Source organism: Bombina bombina, chromosome 7 (genome assembly GCF_027579735.1).
Source record: "Bombina bombina isolate aBomBom1 chromosome 7, aBomBom1.pri, whole genome shotgun sequence".
Taxonomy (NCBI): Eukaryota; Metazoa; Chordata; class Amphibia; order Anura; family Bombinatoridae; genus Bombina; species Bombina bombina.
In genome coordinates, this window is record NC_069505.1 from 502,893,368 (window position 1) to 502,909,946 (window position 16,579).

The 16,579-nt window shown below is 37.8% G+C and overlaps 1 protein-coding gene across 1 annotated transcript in view; it reads right to left on the minus strand.

The window, feature by feature from the left end:
• LOC128636036 (cytochrome P450 2G1-like) overlaps positions 1-16,579 on the minus strand; it is a 228,392-nt gene that overhangs the window by 120,862 nt on the left and 90,951 nt on the right. Inside the window, exon 2 of the mRNA XM_053689110.1 lies at positions 13,173-13,335. Within this exon, the coding sequence (XP_053545085.1) occupies positions 13,173-13,335 (163 nt within the window). The remainder of the gene's footprint in view (positions 1-13,172; positions 13,336-16,579) is intronic.

Genomic DNA, 16,579 nt, shown 5'->3' on the forward strand with positions numbered 1-16,579 from the left:
TACACGTTGTATAAGAAGCTGACCTTCAGCGTGTTTAGTGGCTGCTTAGTGGTGATTCTATTATTCTATTAATCATATCATAGAGCCTTTTTCTCTCTAGATGGACGTGTTATTTTGCTTAGACATTGACCTCATTAATTATAGTTTTTAACTAAACACACACAATGGAACTATCCCATTTTATCTAGTATCAAGTAGAGGGTAAGAAAACTCATTACAGAGTAATCCTCACTAAAGTAAATTTGAATGGAAAGGCGAAATAGACCTCTGGGGTACAAATGTGAAGAACCTTAGTGAACTTGTAAATACCATCTTATATGCAAACAGTTAATAATTAAGCAATAAAATAATACAACTGTATACCTTGCTACGTAAACACAAAACTGAAGTCCAAACAACATATGTAGTTTAGCAAATATATTAAAAAAAAAAAAAAAAAGTGCACAATTTTGAGCTTATCTTGAAATAGGAACAGGTGGGATATCCTCACAAAAATCGGATGTGAACACTCAGGGCTTGTGGCGTGTGCGATAACTGAACCCTTCAGTATGTACCGTCATGTCCTATTCTTTAGCCTACCCCTACAGGTAATAGTGACCTCAATGGAGAAAGCCACAGTGTTAAGTCTCTGTAGTTAGTTTTTTAATCTGGTGCAGAGTCGGTTCCCAGCAGACGTGTGGTGCTCTCAGGGTGCAAATATAAGCTGGCATCTCTAAAAAGTTTTCTGCAATCCGGAAGGTCTGAGCATGACATACATGGAGCGGAGGCTGTATTCGATAGTGCGGAACTCAGAGGCTGCAATCCAACATGGGCTTGATGTTTCCCAGCGTCCAGCCGCATCACTAGGAAGCCAAAAGTAAGTTCCTCTGTGTCCGTTCTGTGAGTAGGATGTACCCCCGTCACCACGGAGTGTTCGGAGCATGCCTTCATTATATCTGGGGTTGTCTCGCTGCCCTGCCATCCATCTGGCTCAGCTTGCTCCTCAAGATCAGCGGCAGGAGATCTAACTTGTTCCATCTCCCCGTGGGCACTAAAGAGGGTTTGAGTTAAGATACCGATTTTGTCAGGTATGTCACTATGCTCGCCCCTCAATGCATCCACAAGGGAGACCAAATACACGTCCATCCTGTCTGCCATCAGTTGCAAGAGATGTACAATCTCCATTATTGGGTTATTACCTCTCTTTTTGTATATGTGGGATACGTTGGCTAGTAGAATGGTGCTTCCTCCTCTTCAGGGATATAAACATCCAGGCTATAGTGCACACAGCTTGCTGATTTTCCGAGTACGCTGAACCAATTTTAATCGTCTCTTGTCTGTTAGAGACCAGAGTATAGACACAGAATCTATCTGGAAAAAAGGTGACCCTTGTCTGAAGAATCAAAGAACTTTTTGGTAAATTGATCCTCCAACCATGTCTTCAAAGAAACAACACTAGTTGATTCGTGTGAGATTCTGCAGAATGTAAAGGACCTTAGCTAGTACCAAGATATCGTCCAAATAAGGAAACACTGCAATAACCCCGTTCTCTGATTACAGATGAAACGATTATTGGAGCTGTCGCTAGGCCAAATGGAAGAGGGACAAATTGGTACTGCTTGTCTAGAAAACGGCGTATATCTCAGAAACTGATATTGGTCTGGATGCATCGGAATATGAAGATATGCGCCTGTTTTTTCTTTTTTTCTTGTTCTCAATGTATGTTATTTGGCCCTGTGTGGCGCAACATATGTAATCTGGTACTCCTGTACACACCCGTTGGGTATAAATAAAAAGAATAAAAAAAAAAAAAAAAGCAAGATACTGCATCCTGTAAGTCTATTGTGGACATATAATGCCCTTGCTGAACAAAAGGCAGGATAGTCCTTATAGTTACCATTTTGAACAGTTGGCACTCTTAATAATAATTCAAAATTTTCAGATCCAGAACTGGCCCTGAATGCATTTTCTTTCTTTGGGTCAATGAATATCATTTGATAAACCACACAAGTCCCCTGTTCCTGCAACGGACCTGGAATGATTACCCTTGAAAGTTCCCCAGGTCTAAAACCCACTTCAGAAAAGCCTGAGCCTTTTATTGATTTGCTGGATGCTGTGAGAGAAAAAAATATTCTCACAGGACGGGTCTGAATCCATTGATTTTTGGACAGATTCTGCCCAAATGTTTTGGAAGACATCTTAAACTGCCCCCTACCAGCTGAGCTGGAATGAGGGCCGACCTTCCATGCAGACTTGGGGGCTGGCATTTAGTTTCTTAAATGGTTTTGGATTTACTCCCAACTTGAAGAAGGTTTCCAATCTGGAACCAGATTCTTTGGGGAAAGATTAGGTTTCTGTTCCTTATTTTGTCAAAAGGAACGAAAACGGTTAGAAGCTTTAGATTTCCCCTTAGGTCTTTTATCCTAAGGCAAAAAACACTCCCCTTCCCACCAGTGACAGTTGAAATAATCGAATCCAACTGAGAACCAACCAACTTATTCCTGGAAAGAAAGAGATAGTAATCTAGACTTCGATACATGTCAGCATTCCCAATATTTAAGTCACAAAGCCTCTTCTAGCTAAAATAGCTAAAGACATAGATTTAACATCAATTTATGATGATATCTAACATGGCATCACAGATAAAATGATTAGATGTTGAAAGCAAGCGAACAATGCTAGACAAATCAGGATCCATTTCCTGTTGCACTAAAACTTTCCCACCAAAAAGTTGATGCAGGCTGCAACATCAACCATAGAAATGGCAGGCCCTGAGACGATAGCACAAAATATAAATAAGCTTTCCTTAGATAAGATTCAAGTTTCGTATCTAAAGGGTCTTTAATAGAAGTACTATATTCCATAGGAATAGTAGTACGTTTACCAAGAGTAGAATAGCCCCATCAACTTTGGGGATCTTTTCCCAAAACTCCCAAACTAACTGCTGGCAAAGGACTACAATTTTTTTAAACCTTGAAGAAGGAATAAAAGACGTTCCAGGCCTATTCCATTCCTTATAAATCATATCAGAAATAGCATCAGGAACCTGGAAAATCTCTGGAGTTACCCACAGGAGGTTTATAAAACAGAATTAAACCGCTATACTAGTTTTAATATCAAGAGGACTAGTTTCCTCAATATCCAATGTAATCAACACCCCTCCTTTAACAAGGAACAAATATACTCCATTTTAAATAAATAAGTAGATTTGTCAGTGTCAATATCTGAGGAAGGATCTTCTGAATCAGATAGATCCTCAGAAGAGGATAATTCAGACTGTGTTGTCGGTCATTTGAACTTTCATCAACCTTATGAGAAGTTTTAAAAGAACCCTTTTACGTTTATCAGAAGTCGGGATGGCAGACAAAGCCTTCTGAATTGCATCAGCAAAAAATCTTTTATATTCACAGGGTATATCATGTAATTAGATGTTGAAGGACAACAGGCATTGTACTATTACTGATGGACACATTCTCTGCATGTAAAGATTATAATGACAACTATTACCTACCACAGCTGGAGATATAATATCCACAAATTTACAACAAATGCACTTAGCTTTGGTAGAACTGTTATCAGGAAGCCAAGGTTCCAATGGTGATTTCTTAGACAGGATCAGATTGAGACGTCTTGCAAATGTAAGAGAAAAACAACATATAAAGCAAAATTATCAAATTTCCTTATATGGCAGTTTCAGGAATGGGAAAAAATGCAAACAGCTTAGCCCCTCTGACATAGAAAAAAAAGGCATGAGGCATGTAGGAAATGGGGTTTAAAATAATGAATCTGTTTGGCGCCCAAGTTATGATGCACAACGCAAACTGAAATTTTTTTGGCACCAACAACATCCGGAAATGACACCACTCGCGTAATTGAAGACGCAACCTCTGTGCAAGAAACTCTGCGTCAACTAAGATGCCGGAAATGCCCCGCAATTTGCGACAATCGGAGTACCTTCGTGCCTAAAAAAAATCTTGCGCCAAGAATGACGCAATAAACTTTGGCATTCTGCGCCCTCGCAAGCCTAATTTTTCCCACGAAATTTAATGAAAGAGCAGTAAAAAAAAAAGACTATACCCCAGGTAAGAATTTCTTTTTCTAAATAAGATTTGTTTCCCCAAATATGAAACTGATTAGTCTGCAAAATGGAAATATACATAAACCTGACCTCATGGCAAATATAAGTACAAAACATATATTTAGAACTTTCTATTAGTGCATAAAGTGCCAGATCATAGCTGAGAGTGTCCTTAAGTAATGAAAACATACTTACTGAAAGACACCCCATCCACATATAGCAGATAGCCAAACCAGTACTGAAACGGTTATCAGTAGAGGTAATGGAATATGAGAGTATATTGTCGATCTGAATAAGGGAGGTAGGAGATGAATCTTATGACCGAAACCAGAGAACCTATGAAATAGATCTCCCGTGAGGAAAACCATTGCATTCAATAGGTAATACTCCCTTCACCTCCCCTCTGACATTCACTGCACTCTGAGAGGAATCAGCTTCAAAATGCAGAGAAGCGCATATCAACATAGAAATCTAAGCACCAAACTTACTTCCACCCACCTCCATAGGAGGGCAAAATTTGTAAAACTGCATTGTGGGTGTGGTGAGGGGTGTATTTTTAGGCATTTTGAAGTTGGGAAACTTTGCCCCTCCTGGTAGGATTGTATATCCCATACGTCACTAGCTCCTGGACTCTTGCCAATTACATGAAAGAAAATTAAAAAACGTTATTAATAATATAAGAAGCATCCTTTTTCCTTCTTTATTTTAAAAGGAAATTAACTTAGTGCCCCAGTTCATAAAAAATAATAAGAGACAGGTTGTGCACAAATTGTATACCGAATAAAAACGATATTGCTAGTACAAATGTTAAAGCATTTTTGCCAATTGTTTATACAATTTAATTTGTAGGAAAACATCAAGTAACCAGATCTTAAGGGTTAATGTAGTACATATGTGAATATGTTAAAGGTTGAATAACATTGATGCAAATAGTCAGTATTTAGCAATACTTAACGGGACAGTTCACCCAAAATTTTCTGTTCCCAATGATCCATTTTACCTGCTGGAATGTAAATAAAATTGTCTTACAAGTAGATTCCTGTACCCTATTTTGGCATTTGAAAGTAGCTGATTTAGCCTGAAGTATCCCAACCTATACTGAAAGTTTGTTATACTGGAATCTACGCTTCTATAAGCCAGCAGAATAAATAACACTTCCAGTGGGGTGCAGGATAGTTAAGTAATACAATTATAATTTTCCATTTTTCTCTCTGAGCCTTAGATTCCGGACAAATATAAGATAAGGAAGCAAGTGTGTGTACACAAAGTGATAACATAATGAGATCTGATATTACCTGAAGCTCAACCCCATTGTAATGTGGTTTAAAAGCACAAAACCCAGCTACTTCATATACACAAATAACCTGCAATTTCTCATACATTTTATACTCTGCAGCTGGTATAACAAGTCACTGAAAATACAGTACAGTACATTAAAAGAACACTGAACCCAATTTTTTTTTTCTTTCGTGATTCAGATAGAGCATGAAATTTTAAGCAACCTCTTTCTAATTTACTACTAGTATCAAATTTCTTCATTCTCTTGGTATCTTTATCTGAAATGCCAGAATGTAAGTTTAGATGCCGGCCCCATTTTGGTTGAAAAACCTGGGTTGTCCTTTGCTGATGGTGGATAAATTGATCCACCAATAAAAAAAGTGCTATCCAGAGTTATGAACCAAAAAAAAAGCTTAGATGCCTTCTTTTTCAAATAAAGATAGCAAGAGAACCAAAGACAAATTGATACTAGGAAAAAATAAAAAGTTGCTTAAAATTGCTATGCTCTATCTAAATCATGAACAGAAAAAATTTGGGTTCAGTGTCTCTAATAAAAAAACTATTTTACAGTTTACTGTTAGTGCCAGCTGCAAAAGAATTCCACAGTTAATGTTATTTTACCATTAAGATAAAAAATAATAGCATGCTCTCACACTTTTACATGTGCTGTGATATAAACCAGTCTCAGAACTTCTGTGTAAATTGAAAGTACAACAAAGTTGTATGGATATTGTCCCATTATATCAGACTCAGTTATTAAAAAACAGATGTTAAACCACGCAACCTGATACATGGATAGATGTTACCTCCTTGCAGTATAGACCACTATGGTCTGTTGCACTATCTGGATGCACACAGGCAAACTCCAACTGGGATGTGTAGTTGGAGTCAGCATCTGCTACCAACAGCACCCTGTCTCTCAAGGTGATACGCATTTCGAGCTCTGGCCTTCAACTTGGCCCTAATCAGATTCCCCCCTGTTCATTTTTATCAGCCTCTTGTGGCTGCAATAGGGTATAGAGGAGTCCTTTGTGAGTTATTGCTACCCCTAGTTGTAAAATATATATATAATATATATATATATATATATATATATATATATATATATATACACACACAAAATAAAGTTGCTTTACATCTTATGGGCAATATTATAGTCCCTCATGTTGGCCAGCCTAATGATCAACTTTCCTATCATACTAACAAATAGAAAACCGGAGGTGAGTGATACAGGTTACCTGTGTGTTTTGGAGAAAACGCTGTCATCCTTCAGCGTAATGGAGATACAACACCCTGTATGCCGAAGCTGCAGTTACAGTCCACAGGCGTGTAAAACCGTAATAGGAAACAAAAGAATCAGGTACTCCACACAGGGCGAATAGGTAAACTCTGTCCATGAGGATTAGAGATAGACACTAATGCACAAGCCTTAAAAATTAACAATTTATTTTGTATGCATTGAAAGTAGTAACAAACAAAACTCAAATTAAACAAAGGTAGGGATTACATCACCTGATGCATTTCACGCCACTCTGGCGCTTTTTTTAAAGATGGTTTGGGAGTGTGAACGTCCAGGTTTAAATAACCCTGTAAGTTCATCTCCCCAAACACCTGATTTATACTCTGTTTACATACATTCCCGGCAGACGTACCTGCCCAATGATTAGGGGCTTCAATATGCATTCAATTGTTAAGCATATATCAATGCAGTGGCACCAATTCATCCAGTTGTGCCCATGACCCATCAATAGCAGGAGTGCAACAAAACAGAACATAGTTAACAAAATACACCAAATAGATATAGATAAAAATACACTAAAAAAGAACCTTGAAAATACGATTACGGTAAGATATGACCATTCTATCTGCGATACAGCTTACCAAAAATCAGTGTTTGTATATTTAATGGGGGGATACTATTAAAATAAATAAATAAATTATATCCCATGTATGGCAGAGTGATCGGCATATACATAGAGAAATATTTGCGTTGAGATCAATAAGTTTATTAGTTGCTTATTTACTCATTATGTATCTACATATATATATATATATATATATATATATATATATAGCTACGGTGTGACAAAATAATTGCTACAACATTGGCAACATAGCAGTTAGAAACGCTTATAGCAATCTTATATTTAGAACAGTTGATATCTGTAAGACATAGAGACATGGGTCTAACCAATCCATCAATGTTATACAGATCTATATGTATATGAAACTTGCCATTAGGCATATTATTTCAGGTAAATTGCATAATGATCATATTCCTCTGTACTTTCATAGACTATAACTGATGATTAGTGGTAAATGACTATTGTTTCAATAACTCAGAGACCCTGATAGAGATCTAGGTCCCATCTCAAATGTATTCCCTTTGGTTCTTTAGTTTCTAATTTAAAGATCCATTGGACCTCCCTATCTAGAAGCTTGCGGGATGTAATCTATTGCATGAAACAATGCCTTCTTTTTTTTCCTTCATGTTGATTAAAATGTTTACCTTACCTGTGTTTTAGGGAGGTCTCTGTCTATTGACGTTAGATGTTCACGTATTCTGTCATTTAGATTTCTACTCGTGGAACCAGTGTATTATTTACCACAGACTTTACATGTGATCAAATAAATGACATATTTTGAACAGCAGTCTAATCTGTAATTTATATTTTACACTAGCACCTAGATTACGAGTTTTGAGCGCTATATGGAAAGTAAAGAACGCCACAAAAGTGGCGTTATTTAACCCCCTATAGAGCTGCCATTACAAGTTTTAAAAAACAGAATTTATGCTTACCTGATAAATTACTTTCTCTTGTGGTGTATCCAGTCCACGGATTCATCCTTTACTTGTGGGATATTCTCCTTCCCTACAGGAAGTGGCAAAGAGAGCACACAGCAGAGCTGTCCATATAGCTCCCCCCCTAGCTCCACCCACCCAGTCATTCGACCGAAGGTTAGGAAGAAAAAGGAGAAACCATAGGGTGCAGTGGTGACTGTAAATTAAAAATAAAAACCACCTGTCTTAAAATGACAGGGTGGGCCGTGGACTGGATACACCACAAGAGAAAGTAATTTATCAGGTAAGCATAAATTCTGTTTTCTCTTGTAAGGTGTATCCAGTCCACGGATTCAACCTTTACTTGTGGGATACCAATACCAAAGCTTTAGGACACGGATGAAGGGAGGGAAACAGACAGGTACCTTAAACGGAAGGCACCACTGCTTGTAAAACCTTTCTCCCAAAAATAGCCTCCGAAGAAGCAAAAGTATCGAATTTGTAAAATTTGGAAAAAGTATGCAGCGAAGACCAAGTCGCTGCCTTACAAATCTGTTCAACAGAAGCCTCATTTTTAAAAGCCCATGTGGAAGCCACTGCTCTGGTAGAATGAGCAGTAATTGTTTCAGGAGGCTGCTGGCCAGCAGTCTCATAGGCCAGACGGATGATACTTTTCAGCCAAAAGGAAAGAGAGGTAGCGGTCGCCTTCTGACCTCTCCTCTTACCAGAATAGATAACAAACAATGAAGTTGTTTGTCTGAAATCCTTAGTTGCTTGTAAATAGAACTTTAAAGCACGAACCACATCAAGATTGTGTAACAGACGTTCTTTCTTCTAAGAAGGATTCCACATTCACTTTACCCTCCCGAGAGAGACCCTACTGCTTAGAGCCAGCAAAGAGAATGACTGGGTGGGTGGAGCTAGGGGGAGCTATATGGACAGCTCTGCTGTGTGCTCTCTTTGCCACTTCCTGTAGGGAAGGAGAATATTCCACAAGTAAAGGATGAATCCGTGGACTGGATACACCTTACAAGAGAAAACACGGCTTGTGCGTGCGATATGGAGATTTTAAGCTTGTTACCGCACACAACACAAGCGCTGTGTTTGACCGTGCTTCTCCCCATAGACATTAATAAGGGCCCTTAAAAGGGCCTTTTGGGGGGCCATTAAAAGGGCCTTTTGCAAGGCATTGCCCTGAGATAAATAGCTCTTTTGCTCAAAAAAAATACAACCCCTCCCTAACACTATACAAACCCCCACCCCCCCAAACTACCAAGAGCCCCTTAAAAGGGCCTTTTGTAGGGCATTGCCCTAAGATAAACAGCTCTTTTGCTAAAAAAAAAAAACACCCCCTAAAAATATACATTACACAAAATAACAAATTATCAAAATTAAAAAAATATTCCTATTCTAATACCCATAAAAAATATTCCTATTCTAATACCCTTGAAAGGGCTTTTTGTAGGGCATTTCCCTAAAGATAGCAGCTCTTTTAGAGAAAAAAAATTACAAACACCCACTAACATTACAAACCCCTACCCCCTCTCCAAACCCACAAATAAAAAAAACTATCTAAAAAACCTAAGCTACCCATTGCCCTGAAAAAAAAAAAAAGCCTAACACTAATCCCCTGACGATCCACTTACAGTTTTTGAAGTCCCGCTTGAACGATCTTCATCACGGCGTTAAAGTCCTCATCCAGGCAGCCTCTTTAATCTTCATCCCGGCGGCAAAGTCCTCAACCAAGCGGCGAGAAGTCTTCATCCAGGCGGCCCTTTTCAAACCTTCATCCAGGCGGCATCTTCTATCTCGATCCCGGCGGCGCGGAGTGGGTCCATCCTGAAGACATCAGCGAATAGAATGAGAGCTGCTTAAATCCTATTGGCTAAATTTGAACAGCCAATAGGATTTAAGCAGTTCTCATTCTATTGGCTGATTCAAATTTTTTCAGCCAATAGGAATGCAAGGGATGCCATCTTGAATCGCGTACCTTGCATTGAAGATTCAGTGTACGGCGGTGACCGTATGAAGAGGATGCTCCATGCCGGATGTCTTCGGGATGGACCCGCTCCGCGCCGCCGGAATCAAGATAGAAGATGCCGTCTGGATGAAGATTGAAGAGGCCGCCTGTATGAAGACTACTCGCCACCTGGATGAGGACTTTGCCGCGGGATGAAGATTGAAGAGGCCGTCTGGATGAAGACTTCCGGCTGCCTGGATGAGGACTTCAACGCCGGGATGAAGATCGTTCAAGCGTGACTTCAAAAACTGTAAGTGGATCGTCAGGGGATTAGTATTAGGCTCTTAAGTTTTTTGGGGTGGGTTTTTGTTTAGGGTCTGGCAGTAAAAGAGCTAAATGCCCATACAAATGCCCTTTCCAGGGCAATGGGTAGCTTAGGTTTTTTAGACAGTTTTTTTTTTATTTTGGGGGTTTTGGGGGTGGGGGTTTTAATGTTAGTGGGTCTTTGTAAAAAAATTTCACTAAAAAAGCTGCTATGCCTTTTAAGGGCCATTGGTAGTTTATTCTAGATTAGGTTTTTTTTTTATTTATTTTTTATGGGTATTAGAATAGGAATATTTTTTTTTATTTTCGATAATTTGTTATTTTGTGTAATGTATTTTTTATGGGGTGTGGGGTTTTTTTGTAGCAAAAGAGCTGTTTAACCTTTTAAGGGCCCTTGGTAGTTTGGGGGGGTGGGGGTTTGTATAGTGTTAGGGAGTGTTTGTTTGCTTTTTTTGAGCAAAAGAGCTGTTAAACTTAGGGCAATGCCATACAAAAGGTCCTTTTAAGGGCCCCTGGTAGCTTGGCGGTGGGGGGTTTGTATTTTGGAGCAAAAGAGCTGTTTTAACTTAGGGCAATGCCCTACAAAAGGCCCTTTTAAGGGCCCTTGCTAGTTTATTCTAGATTAAGCTTTTTTATTTTGGGGTGGGTATTTTTTTTAAAGGATATTAGAATAGGAAATAATCTTTATTTTTTTGATAATTTTTTTTTTTTGTAATGGTAGGTTTTTTATTTTTTGTAAAGGTAGGTTTTAGTGTAAGGCAGGTTAGGTTTAAAATAAAGACAAACTTACCTGTGAAATAAAAACAAAACCTAAGCTAGCAACAATGTAACTATTAGTTATAGTGTAGCCAGCTTAGGTTTTATTTCACAGGTATGTATTTAGTTTTAAATAGTTATTGTTTAGTTAATAATTGTACATTTAATTTAGATCTATTTTCATTATGTTAAAGTTAGGGGGTGTTAGGGTTAGGTTTAGGGTTACGTTAGGGTTAGGGGTTAATATCGTTTATTTTAGGTTGTTGCGATGTGGGGGGCTGGCAGTTTAGGGCTTAATAGGTTTATTTAGTGGTAGTGATGTGGGAGACCAGAGGTTTAGGGGTTAATAACTTTATTTAGTTGCGCCGATGTTGGGGAGTGGCGGAATAGGGGTTAATAACTTTAATATAGTGGTGGCAATGTTGATGTGCGGTGGATAAGGGGTTAATAAATGTAGTATAGTGGCGGCAATAGCGGGAGCATCAGATTAGGGGTTAATAACTCTAGGCAGGCGTCGGCGATGTCAGGGGCAGCAGATTAGGGGTGTTTAAACGTGGGGTTTATGTTAGGGTGTTAGGTTTAAACATTAGTTTTTTTTTCCCATAGACATCAATGGGGCTGCGTTACGGAGATTTTGTTTCCGTGATTGCAGGTGTTAGACTTCTTTTTAGCCGGCTCTCCCCATCGATGTCTATGGGGAAAACGTGCACGAGCATGTCAAAACACCGCTTGTTTTGGGTGCGGTATGGAGCTCAAAATCTCCATATCGCCCGCGCAAGCCGCATTTTGAAAAACTTGTAATGGCTGCACTATAGGGGATTAAATAACACAACTTTTGTTGCGTTCGTTAATTTCCCTATAGCGCTCAAAACTCATAATCTAACTGATAGTGTGCTGCTTTTTGTTTTATATACACAATGTTTATATTCAACATACCTAACAGTAATAATGCCTGGGAGTGTCTGTTCAAGTTAAAGGGACATGAAACCCAAAATTTTTATTTCATGATTCAGATAGAAAATACAATTTTAAACAACTTTCCAATTTACTTCTATTATTTAATTTGCTTCATTCTCTTGTTATCATTTGCTGAAAGGTTTATCTAGGCAAGCTCATGAGCAGCAGAGAACCTAGGTTCTAGCTGTTGATTGGTGGCTGCATATATATATCGACTGTGATTGGCTCACCCATGAGATCAGTTAGAAACCATTAGTGCATTGCTGCTCCTTCATCAAATGATACCAAGAGAATGAAACAAATTAGATAATAGAAGTAAATTTGAAAGTTGTTTAAAACTGTATTCTCTATCTGAACCATGAAAGAAAAAAAATTGGGTTTCATGTTACTTTAAATACAAAGATCAATCAAATGTTTTCAATACATTGAGTAGCTAAAGGGTAATTACATTTTGCCACATGGTCACTTTGTGTTGGATTACTTTTTCATTAAAATAAAATAATAACAACACAATTATCATTAAAAAAAAAATAATTTTATGATTAAAGGCACACTCAGGTTAAATTAAATTTTCATGATTCAGATACAGCATGTAATTTTAAACAACTTTCCAATTTACTTCCATTAAAAAAAATGTGCACAGTCTTTTATATTTAAACTTTTTGAGTCACCAGATCCTACTGAGCATGTGCAAGAATTCACAGTCTATACGTATATGCATTTGTGATTGGCTGATTGCTATCACATGGTACAAGGGGAGTGGAAATATACATAACTTTGAAATTTGTTATTAAAAAAATCTACTACGCATTTGAAGTTCAGACTAAGTGCTATTGCATTGTCTTGTTATCTTGCATTTGTTGATTATGCAAATCTAATGTGTTGACTGGTCCTAATCACATTCTCTTGTTTGTTATAACATATTGTATGAAGATCTGAAACCATTCATTGTGACAAATATACAAAAAATGGTGGAAATCAGGGCAACATATATTAAATAAATCAACAATATCTAATACCAAGAAATAATAAATGACCATAATACATGGTTTTCTCACCATTTCCTTTTACAAATTTGTCCATTGTAGGAAGTCTTCCACGAGCCCCAAATTCTTCTGAGTGATCTACAAGGGCTTCCTTCACTGCCTGATATCCACAAATGAAAACCACAGGCCGCATACCAAAGTACAATGTATAGACTGGGCCATACTGGTCCTGCATCTGTAACAGAGCACAAAGGGATTATGGTAAATATGTAAATATGTCCTTACTATAATTGCCCTAGGCAAGTCTAGGTCAGATTTTAATGTTTTCTGGAGAGTATTAAAGGAATATTGCATTTATTTTTATACATACAATGCATTTCAAAAGATTTGCATGCAAAATAAATATTTTATACGTTTTTAAAATTGTTGTTTTGTTATCAAACTTTGTATTGTTTTCATACTAGGAACACACTCCCCTGAAGAGCCTCTTGAGAGTTGTTTATCTTATTTCTTTTCATCTGGCCAATGAGGGACAGATGTCAATGGCATCCTGCACATCTCAAACAATTATTTGGAATTCCATGGAATGCACTTCACCTTTCACTATGCATAATTAAAGGGACAGTCAACACCAGAATTGTTGTTGTTTTAAAGGATAGATAATCCCTAAATGATCCATTCCCCCATTTGTGCAAAACTAACACAGTTATATTAATACACATTTTACCTCTGTGATTACCTTGTATCTGCAGACTGCCCGCTTATTTCAGTTCTTTTGATAGACTTGCATTTTAGCCAATCAGTGCTCACTCCTCTGTAAATTCATGTGCACAAGCTCAATGTTATCTATATGAAACACATGAACTAACGCCCTCTAGTGGTGAAAAACTGTCAAAATTCATTTAGATTAGAGGAGGCCTTCAAGGTCTAGGAAATTAGCATATAAACCTCCTAGGTTTAGCTTTCAACTAAGAATACCAAGAGAACAAAGCAACATTGGTGATAAAAGTAAATTGGAAAGTTTTTTTAAAATTACATTCTCTATTTGAAGTATGAAAGTTTTTTTTTAACTTGACCGTCCCTTTAAACTTTTTTATGGGCATTTCATTTTGGAGTTTAATATTTCTTTAATCTGCTTATCTGATTTTCTATGTATTCTCACCTAGTATTAAAAATTTATTACAGTACTATCTAACTCCATTATCGATTAAAGGGACCATCTTGTAAAAAAATAAACTTTCATGATTCAGATAGAGCATGTCATTTTAAAAAAAAACTTTCCAATTTTCTTTTATCATCAATTCTGCTTTGTATTTTTTGGTATTCTTAGTTAAAAGCTAAACCTAGGTAGGCTCATATGCTAATTTATTAGCTCTTGAAGGCCGCCTCTTATCTGAATGCATTTTGACTTTCTTTCACAACTAGGGGGCGTTTGGTAATTTGTGCCATATAGTTAACATTGTGCTCACGCCTGTGGCGATACCTAGGAGTCAGCACTGATTAGCTAAAATGCAAGTCTGTCAAAAGAACTAAAATAAGGGGGCAGTCTGCAGAGGCTTAGATACAGAGGTAAAAAAATGTATTAATATAACTTCTAAGGAACCAAAATTTAAAGTAGTGGAGACAGATGCAGTATTATCTATCATGAAAAACAGGCCTAGACTGAAAGCCACAGAAAATAAATGTGTGTAGGAGGCAATTAACATAAAAAACAATCAAAAATATAAACATAAACATCCTAAAAAAGAATATAGGCAAGTAAATATATAAGCAGAGAACTATTTGTTATATACACCACAAAACATAAGCAGCTGTTGACAGTATTAAAAATCTTACCCCCTCCACTAGACCAAAGCAAACAGAGGAGTTCAGAGTATCCCATAAATACCATGGAAGGAAAGAGCAATGTGCGCTAACCCTAAATAGCTCAGTAGTACGAAGGGGAAGGACCGACATTCATACACAATAAACTTATAGCACTAACTGACTAATGCGCAAATGGCCGAGGAGTGCTAACTAAATAGTCTACACATGCAAAACGAAGTCCACTAAAAAGGTGACATGTGCACGTCTGAACAACGCACTCAAAACAAAAAGCTTTGTGCATGTGCACGCAAACTAGGACAATGTGTACAACCAAACTAAACATGCAAAGTGCCAAAATAAAGCTGACATGCGCTAAAAAATGGTAACGCTCGAGGATGTTATAAATATAAAGTGAGGAAAGAAGCCAACACAAGCTAACGCAAGTAAAAAAACAAAGTGTATGAATTTAAATTGTTTTAGGTTTCTACAGCCAAAATTCCCATACTAAACCTATAAGGAAAAATAGAGCTATTACTACAGCTTCACGCCGAAACATGTCAGTAGACATGTGCGTTCCGTCTCGTCCCGAACCGAAATTTGGACGAATTCGCCAAATTTGGAGATTCGAATCGATTCGAATTTCCGAAATACCCTAGCAATGAAACTAAACTATTCTGAATGCATTTGTAACGAATAAATCCGAATTAGTTCGGATTTATTTGTTACATTCGAATGGCCATGGACTAATCGCAATTCAGTATAAAAATTTAAATTTATAATCACAGTTCAGTATAAAAGTGAGATTTAGTGAGATAGAACAGTGAAATAATTTCGTTTGTGTAACTTGGAACCATCTGAATCAACATAACACATACTGAACTTCCGAATTTACTAATTGAATCCGAAACAAATACTTCCGAATTTATTCGCATTCGAATGAAGCCGAAACGAATACATTCAAATGTATCTGAATTCGAATCGATCCCAAAAAATTTTTTCCGCTGTGCACGTCTACATGTTAGCTGGTTTTCCTGGCACCGTTTGACATGTCTCTTATTCTCTGCTGCTGTTTTTATTATGATAGACTCAATAAAGAACTGTTTTTACCGATGGATATTGTCTGGTGTCTGGAAGATGCTTGCTTCTTTGACATTGTGCATATAAGGAAAAATGCCTGTCATAATAGTTCCCTGGCTATGATGTATAACACTAAGTGTACCTACTAATAGCATATAGGCTATGTGAGTGCCAACATAAATAAACTAGATACTTGCGTAATAAGCACCCACACTACTGGACTTACCATCTGCAAAACAAAACTGCTTCCAGTAGATAGCCAATCCAGTGCTGTACGCATGACAGCAGAGTATCTGAATATGTGAAGTACAAAGATGACCCAACAGGAGGAGGCTAGTTACTGGTTCCCCGCAGGCCTGTGGCTAACTTCCACTGAGTGTAATTGGGAACTGCTGGTGCAACGCCGCCCCCTGCAGATTCGTGGCCAATCAGCCACTAGCAGGGCGTGTCAATCAACCCGATCGTATTCGATCGGGTTGAATTGTGGCAATGTCTCTCCGCCTCCTCAGAGCAGGTGGACAGGTTATGGAGCAGCGGTCTTTAAACCGCTGCTTCATAACTGGTGTTTCTGGAGAGCCTGCAGGCTCGCCAGAAAC